Below are 9,987 nucleotides of genomic sequence, written 5' to 3' on the forward strand. Positions count from 1 at the left end.
TTTCTTCTGAGTAGCTGGTACAGTGCTGTGTTTTGGATTTAGTGTGAGAATAACATTGAAAACACACCGATGTTTTAGTTGTTGCTAAGTAGTGCTTATCCTAAATAAAGGATTAGCCAAAGGGATGTTCCATGTCACAGGATGACATGCTCAGTGTATAAACTGGGGGGAACTGGGTGGGGCGGGGCTTATCGCTGCTTGGGCATCAGTCAGTGGGTGGTGAGCTACTGCACTCTGTATCACTTGTCTTTTCTTGGGTTTTATTTCTCTCTTTTTAAAAATGATATTCCTTTTTATTACTTTTTTAAAAAAATATTTTATTTTAGTTATTAGATTGTTCTTATCTCAACCCATGAGTTTTACTTTTTTTCAATTCTCCTTCCCATCCCACTGGGAGGGGTAAGGAGTGAGCAAGTGGCTGTGCGGTGCTTAGTTGCTGGCTGTGGTAAAACCATGACAAGTGGATAGCACTGACATATCTGAAGAGTCTCTTTACTGATAGTGTAGTTAGTTAAGGTTCATTTTAAGGTTACTGAGACTACATAAATGAGATTTAGCCAATATGTAGGTTTTACAGAATATTTGAGCACTAGAAGGAGAAATTCTCCAGTTAGAGATTTAGGTGGATGTAAGCTTTGATACAACCCACTGGTAAACTACATGTTCTTAAGTAGCTTGAAGTCTTAGAAAGTAATTTTTATTTTCTAAGTAGCAGTTGGTGTTTCAGAATTACTTCCATGACAGAGGTAGGTAAAGCTTATAACAAATTAATTTCACATGTTAAGAGATAATTTTATTATTAATATGGCACCTTACTCTAATGTCAGTTCTGGAGAGCAGTCCAGCAGCTTTGTTAACTATTTCCCAAGCTTTCACCATAACATGTTAGTACTAGTCAGTTGATGAGGAATGTGGACCCATGCAAATGGATTACTAAAATGTAACTATGCTTTTTCTTCAGTACATACTTGGAAGTCTTCCTTCAGTTCTGTGTGTCACAGGCATTCCTACAAGACGTAAAGGGTTGAGTGGGTGACGCTCAGAAACTGATGTGTTTGTGCAAGGGGTGGGAGCAGGGAAAATCTTTAAAAGAACTAGACAGTGCCCTGATTGATTGATAATGATTGATTGATTGATTGATTGATTTATTGTGAGAGAAAATGAGTCCACTGCAGAAACAATCAAAAGCTAGAACTATTAGGGTTTCTGGATGACTGTTTTAAAACCTGAGTCTTCGTAAAACCACAATGGCAGACAGGTAATCGGAGAGGGAGTAGCTTATTTGTTTTGAAAGGATTCAGGTATTTATAAATCTGGGAAGAGTCCAGAATTATACACTTCCTTGCTATTAGAATTTACAAATAAATTACAGTTCCCGTGAAATATTTAAGTCTACTGAAAATTAGAAATAGACATGCAATATCTATAAGAGGACAAGCCCTATGATTTCTTTAAAACTTTGCAGGAAATTTGGTAAAAGTCCTAAATACTTACATCAGAACTGACTAGAATCTTAAACCAGTAAATAAAAAAAAAAGTCAATCTCATTGACGAACTAAGTTTTGTTAGATTTGCTTCCTTAGATAGACACAACAGACTGTCAGCAAAGCACTTGTGATGCATCTCATAGACTAAACAAGGTACAGTTAGAATTAAAAGGCAACTGACATAATAAGCTACTCTCACAATAAAGTATAATAACATAAAAAATGAAACATGCTTTGTTTAGTAAATTAATAAATGAATGTAAAAGTTTTAGTGGAAATAAAATTTGTATCAGTTAAAATTACTAATATTTTATTGCCATTATGGATAAGGCAGATCACACTATCAGTCTGTAATTAGAAAGTATGAAAAGTGGCAAGAAAAATCAGGAAATTTTAAACATGTGCTATCTTATAAATATCAAACATGCTATTTTGCAATGGGAGTGCCTTTCCATTATTTCAGTGATTTTATCATTGATCTGGCTGAATTTTAGCTGCTTGATGGTGTTTGGCTTTTACAGTAGGGAAACAGAAGCCATAGTCTTGCTTAGCAGGTTAACTGTTAATTCAGAGGTTCTTAAAGGAGAAAGGAGAAAGGAAGTACAGGAGGAATACCATGAAATCACGGGCATGCAAATCATGCTTTGGGATTCCAGCAGAGGGGTGAGGGAGTCTAAAATAACATTGTACTCATTAAGCATCTTCCATCCTGTCCACTAAAAAAACCCCTGAATTTGTGGGGAAAGCTCGTGATCAAAGTTCATCTTCTTTGTACAGACAAGAGTATCAAATTAAGAGAGCATGAATAAATTTGGTTTTGTCAATTTGTGTGTGTACTGAACCATGCAAGCCTATTAAAGTGTTGGGGTATTTTTCTTTTCTTCTTAGCTTTCTATATATATAATTAATCCCTGTATACAAATGAAGCACTCTCTGGATATGAAGCATCGATACTATTTACTGTTAGACTTTGTCAGACTGCTAATGGGTCTACTTTTTGTCATATATTTTATATATTTCAGCCAGTTAGAAGTCCCACTTTTAACTACTGTGACTTAAAATATTTAATATTTCAGTGGAAGACACTTCATAAAAAGTGGTCCAAAATTCCAGAGAAAATAAAGGATTTGAAAAAAGTAAACATTGCCTTTGGCTAGGGAGATGGAGTAGATCAGATGTAACAGAGCTCCCTTTGTACCCCAACATTTCTGCAGTTCTTTGCTGCTGGTTCTGCACTGATTGAAAGGAAAATTCTTTCCTATCTAGGATTGTATTTGTGCAAATATTTTTGAGTAAGGAAATTAGTATTCTCTGCTTATATTTAATTGATATAATAATAAGAATAATGATAATCCACCTATTTAACCTGGCTTCAGGAAACCTTTGCCATATTCTTTTTATTGAACAGAAATAGATAATAAGGATGGAAAGTATGTCTCAAATATAAGTGGACCTAAATAAATAGTACCTGTCTAGATGGGGAGGCTGCAAGTCTATTGATGCTGAGCTACAGATGCCTAATGTAGGTAAAATTACCATGAATTAACTTTTAAGAGTCCTATTTTTATAATCCTGAACACTTTCAAAGACATTGCATTAATTGCTCAGGGTTTATCTACGTTAAAACCAACATATTCAAGAATAACAGGCTCTCCCCTTGTTTCCATTCAGCTACAATCAAAAGATTTATTGGTACATCCTTTAAATCTTATCCTAACTCATACTCACATTCTTTTATCTTTTCTTGTATTCTGACCTCTTTCCATCAAAGATTCTGAAAAAATATTTGTTTCAATTTTGGCAAAACATCTTACAGAGAGATTTTTTCAAGCAATAAGTGGAACTTACTGCTTAAAACGGAAGGGAAGGGAAAGTTCTGAACCATTGCCTCAAATATACTACACTGAAGGCACTCTGCAAATGTACTGGGTATGCTCTCCCGGGCATGGAATGAATGCTTGAGTCCACCCAGACTGTCCAGAGTGTTGTGGTGACAAATTCATTTATCATACAAAGTATTAAGTACTGTTACAGTGGTTTTTTCTCTCATTAAACTCAGTACTTTGCTACTTTATAAAATTATGCCATACTGTTTTGGGCTGTGATCCTGTCAAGTCTGTCAAGGTAACCAGTACTAGATCAGGTTAGTACTTTGCTAGAACTTTTGTAAGACCCTGTTTTAGATTTTAAGCCAGACTCACAATTTCTGTGGACTGATTTAAATTAAAATCAATCAGATCAGTCCTCTAGATAGCAGTAGGGTTTTTTTGAATTAGCACAGAAAATCTGTAATCTGACAAGGTGTGTTTCAAGTGCTGTTTTATGGTGGGACAAACAAGACAATTATTTTTGGTCTTAAGTTTATAAAAGGGGGCATAATAATGCAATGCTTTAATCTAATTACAAACTTAAATTCTACATTCCAGATCTGAGTAAAGTAAGAATAATAGATAAAGTAGTCACTCTGTATAGCTTTGCAAAATAAAGTTAGATTTGTAACTGTGATTCATTTGGAAGAATAAGGAAAGGGGAGGAGTGAATTTTGGTAATTTTATTTTTGTCAATCCTCATATTAAAATGAGTGATACACTATCAGGGAGTGTAGTGATAGGACGAGGGATAATGGTTTTAAACTGAAAGAGGGTAGATTTAGATTAGTTAAGAGGAAGAAATTCTTTACTGAGAGGGTGGTGAGACACTGAACAGGTTGCCCAGAGAGGTTGTGGCTGCCCCCTCCCTGGCAGTGTTCAAGGCCAGGTTGGACGGGGCTTTGAGCAACCTGATCCAGTGGAAGGTGTCCCTGCCCATGGCAGGGGGGTTGGAACTAGATGATCTTTAAGGTCCCTTCCAACCCAAACCAGTCTATGATTCTACGATTCTATGTTACCCTCCTTAGATGCTAAGGAATGTATTGGTGTTTTAAAGAGTGACTTCAGATTGCAGTTCATCCAAGAAGAGGTTATTCATATGATTCCCAAATACTGAGCCTGAAGTCTCAAGGGAACAATGGAAGAAAGACGCAGAGAGAGTAAATCTGTAGTCAAGCTTTTGACAGATGATTCTCTACAGACCTAGAAATGGTGAAACACTGGATTACATACTGAATAACAGTTTACAGAATGGAATACACTTTGAAAAGAAATAATAAGAATGTGGAAGAAAATAGAGACAACTCTAAAATTGCAGGACATGCAAAATGGTTCCGTATGTGATAATTTTTTCTGATTTGTTGTCTTCATCAGAAGGAACTTAAAATTTTTGGTCCATGTCTTCCAGCAAAGAGTGACAAGAATCTGGAAGGGATATATAAAAATATCAGATTTATTAAATTTAATGTAATACAGAATATTGTTGCACATGATTTCAAGGACAGGCACATGAAAATCAAGTTTCGACAAGCATGTCTTCATTAGGATGATCTGGTTTGTATGAACTGCAGTTTTGTTTTGGGCTTTCTCCCAGAATATCTTACTCCATTCTAAACTAATTTGTGTATCTTTTTTCTTCAGAACACAACTTTCATCTTAGCTCTGGTCGCTGTTTAACATAAGTAGGAAAAAACCCCCCTGTTTTCTTAGCTGCCATGCCAGCTTTACCACCTGCACTGGACAGAAACACTACATAGCCCTACACCAGTGTCAACCCAAGAAGCTGATCCCTGTTCAGCTGGGGTCGTAACAGACACCTCTTGGGCAGGCAGATACAGGGGCAAACTTTCATACCTGAGCTACCCAAGAATCTGAAACAGTCAGTCCTGAAACTTGACTGATTACTACTTCCCATAGTTGAGGATGTCATTCTGTCAGCATACTCAAGCATACACTCTCTTCCTTAGTTGACCTCTTGGTAAAATTAGTAATTTCCTTTCCCAGAATCTGAAACACTGTATCGCAGGCAGTAAAACTGAAAGGGTCCTCTGCTTACCATTCTACCTCAAGGCAAGATATGAGCTTCAATTATTCCTACAGATGTATCCCGCATAATCTTTAAAACCTCAGAAGACTATATAGAGTCCCAAGGAAGTATGACTAAGTACTGCACATCCTCACCATTGGAAAGCTTTTTTCTAAGATATTTGTTATTGCCCTTGATGTAATTTATACCTGTTACTTCTTGATCTGTCTCAGAACAAGATTCCTAAATCTAGAAATGATTCCATTAACTTTCTCTTTGAAATAGCTTTTGCATATTTTAGAAGAATCTGACCATGTCATTTTTCTGATATTGTCTTCACTGAATTAAACCACCTCAAGTTCAGTCTTTTTGGCCATATTTGATAGACCTTGATTACTGTCCACTATAAGTTCTCTATGTTTGTTTTCAGTGCCTCAAGCTTCATGCAGTAGTTCTCAGGACACCAATGCTAACATGTGAATATTAGTTTTGATTTTCTAAAATCCCTAGATCTGTTACTTAAATAGAAAATGAATTATTTTCCCTGTATCTTTGTTAGTGAGGGAGCTTTTACCAAAATATGCACTTACTCATAGAACATTTTGATAACACATTTCCATGGAAATACAGCAGAGTTCAACTTTCTGGGTTATCCGATAGTTTCCTTTGTAGTTGCAGGAACCGGGTCCTGTAGTCCAGTTAAAACAGTTTTAAGGTCCATTTTAGAATTATTTGGGAGTTCTGGTCTCTTTGGCTACTCTTGTTTTGTATTTAATTCATGGAAACTTCATACTCATTTGCCCTGCCTGGGAGAATGCCCTTTAGCTTAAGTAGATTTTGTCTCCTATTTTATAATCAGAACAAGTCAACTACTTTATATCTGCTTTTGTAAGAGTTTGCGTTCAATAAACCTGTATCTCAGATGCCCTATTTTGAGTTTAATATTATTGCACAGGGGTGACTATTAACATGCTATTTCAGATGAGCTCTTACCAGTGCCTTTTACATCATTAGTGCTTTTCTTTTGGTCCTAAGAACCTCTCTCAAATGATTTAACAGTACCACACTTCCCCTTTTCACTGTGACTGATTGTGCTCATAGTCCTCCTTCATCAAATATATACAGGCCTTTTGCATTCTTTTATTTCTTCTCTATTTAAATCTTGTCCTTATTCACAGCTTCTCTCAGTTTTGTTGACAGCATAGTTCATTGGGACTTCTTGCGATAATCTTGTTAGTGGAAATATTTAGTAAAGTCTGTCTAAGAGCAAGATCCTGAGTAATCCCTTTAGCAATTTCTCTCCAACTCTTATTTCCCTTTTAAGCATCATTCAATATTTGGTTTTAAATTTCACTCTAATCATAGTCTTCTGTAGCTTATTACACTTTTATGTGCTGCCGTATCAGGTGCTTTCAAATTAATTATGTGTTTATCGTCATTGGAAGACAACATCGAATCGTATTACTTTCCGCTTACCTGCACGTGTTTCAGCATTCATTCATGAATTCTTTACATAGTATAGAAGTCTGATCAGCTGTTCTGTGGTTTCTTGGATTCTTTTTTCCTTTTCTGAAAAATTTCTAATACATTTCTTACCAGTCACAGGTTAGTACCAGTCATAGGGTATCACCACAGATACATTGCAAACCTCCCATTATCATCTGCATGACCCTTTCATGGGCCAGTTCTATTTAGGAACATGGAAACAGATGTTACTCAGACTTTCTAATCTAAGTACATTGAACGTTGAATAGTGTGACTGCTTCTAGTCTCCAGGTCTTGGTAAGGATATGATAGAATGGAAGAGGTTATGGAGCAGGCCCAAGAACATGGAGAAATAAACAAACTTATGCATATCCTCTGCATGTTTCATTAAAAAACCCACTCTATTTTCTTGTCATACAGCAAAATATCTGCATGTTCAGTTACACCCGTTCTGTTTCCTCTCTTATCTAGTTTCATGTCATGTTCTAGCAGCTCCTCCATGCTGTTGTGCAGTGCTCTGTGAACAATGCATCATTTATTTCACACTGTCATTACACAATTTGTGCACTAAGCATAACTCTTTCACTTACTGCATCATCTACCAATCTAAATCTCCTGTATTAAAACGTGCAATCATTTTCTTCCCCATGCTTCAGTCTCATGGTCTTTCATATCATAGTATATCCTCATTTGGTTTTTCCCATCTGCTTTTATATGAAAATGGCATTAAATACTGAGCTATTGTCTCACCTACTCCCATTTTCTGGTCTAAATCTCTTTCTGAATTAGTCAATTAAACACGTTAACCTGATTAGTCACTCTGTGATGTATCTATCTTTAGAGAAATCTTTCTGGCAGAAAACACTGCTGGTAAAACATATCAAAATTTTGTTCATCAGGTAAAGATAAGCCTCAGGCAGAACCCTTTACTACAAGGCAAAGACTTAAAGACATGGAGTTACTGCTGATTAATAATTCCATTTTGTCTTCTGCCTCTGTAAAGCAGTCTTGAATAAACAGAATTGATGAGTACAAATATCTTAGAAATATATTCATATGATTTTATCTTAAAAGTTTTTATGCTTTTGGAGTGCTGTTTTATGTGAAATAAAGCACATTATTCTAGGATAAGTTAATTAAATATTTTGGTAACAGCTACATGAGGTATGATCCAGCATTAAATTTTACTTAACATAGACAACTGAGTCACTTTCACAGCATCAAAATTTCTGAATACAATTCTCCTGCCTTATATATATATTTTTTTTTAATCAGATGCAGCTGTGAGATTAATACAGTACAAAATGTCGTATGTTTCTTATGGCTTCTGTGGAGAGACAATTTCCTATCATACCCTGTACTAGCTTTATGAAATATTTTTTGTCCCATATTACTATTCTGCAGAGCTTGATTTCTGTGTTATTTTTAGTAGACTAGATACTGAATAGTCAGTTCTAATTTGGTTTTCTTCAGTTCTTTCTCTCACAACATGGTGATTATTTATATTACTGACACACAGTAACTTGAAAAAAATACATTATTCAAGAGAATATTGAAATAGTCCTAAACATCAGAAGAGAGTGCAAAATAATAGCTTATAGGGTGCAAGAACAAATTAATTGTCGTGTGCATTTCAGTTTGTGAGGTGTGAAGTGGCAACTATATAAAATACACTGTAAAGATAGAAAATTTTGCTAAGATGTTTATACTTTCAAAGTGAAGGTATACCAGTAGGAGTTTTCCATTAGTGAAAAAGCTGAAACAAGTTTATCTGCTAAAGAAACTTTTCATCAGCTGGCTAAATAGGCTACAGGTCCCTACTTCAGATTCGCTTCTCTTTTTTGTGCTTTCTGCTAGGTAGCAAACAGATGACGCTTCTGAGAAACAAACTTTTTAGCCCATTGTAAGAGAAGCCTACCTTGCTCCAATTAAATAAACTGAAAATTCTGAATGATTTACTAGAAGTGTGGCTATAGTAGTCAATAAAAAGAGTAGAATTATTCCTCTGGTACACAAAATGATTGGTTTTCCAGACAGAAAGGTTGGAAAACGCCTTTAGTTACATGTATTTGTAAAGCTCTCTCTTTCCCATAAAGCCATCTTGGTCTGTCTATACTAATATACAAAAAAGGCATGATTTTGGCATAATCTGCAGAGGACTCCTCTCAGTCAGTAGCAGTGTCAAAAAATGCTAGGCCAGTTAGTAAGAGCCACTGGGGATCAAGTGAATCCTGCCAGCCTCAACAAATGAAGATAAACCAAACCAAATCCAGAAAATCCTGCTGAAGATTTGTGCATAGTGACTAAGAAGTCATTATTAAGGCAGGCAAAACCCAATAGCCAGGTAAGCGCTGACTCTGCAAAAGGAAGGAAGGTCTTAATTACCTCTGCATACTGGATACTGATGCTGCTAATTAAAGATCTATGCTAAAGAAAGGCTACCACTGCCAAATTGAAGTACGATTCAGGATAATCGTAGCGAATTAGCTCAAATTCTGCTGTTTTCTGCCAAGAATATAATGCTGAGTTAGTCTGTTGTGATGAAGTCATTCTGCAGATGATTGTACAGACTTCATCAAATGGTATAACATGATCCAACAGGAAAAAAATGTTTCATTCAGAACACTTGTTCTGCATCATACACTGATTTCTGGTTTGATGTACTATTTTTGCACTACTTCTTAATAATTATCAGAGCTTAGATTTCAGTTTCATTTTGTATTACTTATAAAAGCAGCTATAGTAGTTTATTTAAAACATTATTGGATATAGGCCATACTAAAATGTAATTGATGGACATATCCCTGGTAAGCAGATGGAGTGAAAAGTGATGAATAGAAAAATACATTCTAATAAATAGATGATGTATAAAATATATACATTTTTCCATTATCAACTAGCAGAATACTGCAAGAAAATCTCATCTTTTTTCAAACAGATAAAGATGCATTCTAAACATATATATATATATATATATATATATAAATATCACTTAAGTTCCACATTTTTCCTTGTTTTTTTGGTTCATAGTTGTATGAAACCCAGGAACATACAATCCTAGCAATGGAATTTACTGTCTTCGTGCAACTGTAGTTCAATATATGGAGCAACAAAGTGCTAA

General features: G+C 35.4%; 1 protein-coding gene across 1 annotated transcript in view; it reads left to right on the forward strand.

The window, feature by feature from the left end:
- The window catches only part of ZPBP (zona pellucida binding protein), a 29,613-nt gene extending 19,626 nt beyond the window's left edge, over window positions 1-9,987 (forward strand). The window contains 4 exon segments of the mRNA XM_074897476.1: window positions 1,584-1,639; window positions 3,287-3,477; window positions 9,897-9,944; window positions 9,947-9,987. Coding sequence (XP_074753577.1) covers window positions 1,584-1,639; window positions 3,287-3,477; window positions 9,897-9,944; window positions 9,947-9,987 — 336 coding nt within the window.

This window comes from Athene noctua, chromosome 2 (assembly GCF_965140245.1).
Source record: "Athene noctua chromosome 2, bAthNoc1.hap1.1, whole genome shotgun sequence".
In the NCBI taxonomy this organism is placed as follows: Eukaryota; Metazoa; Chordata; class Aves; order Strigiformes; family Strigidae; genus Athene; species Athene noctua.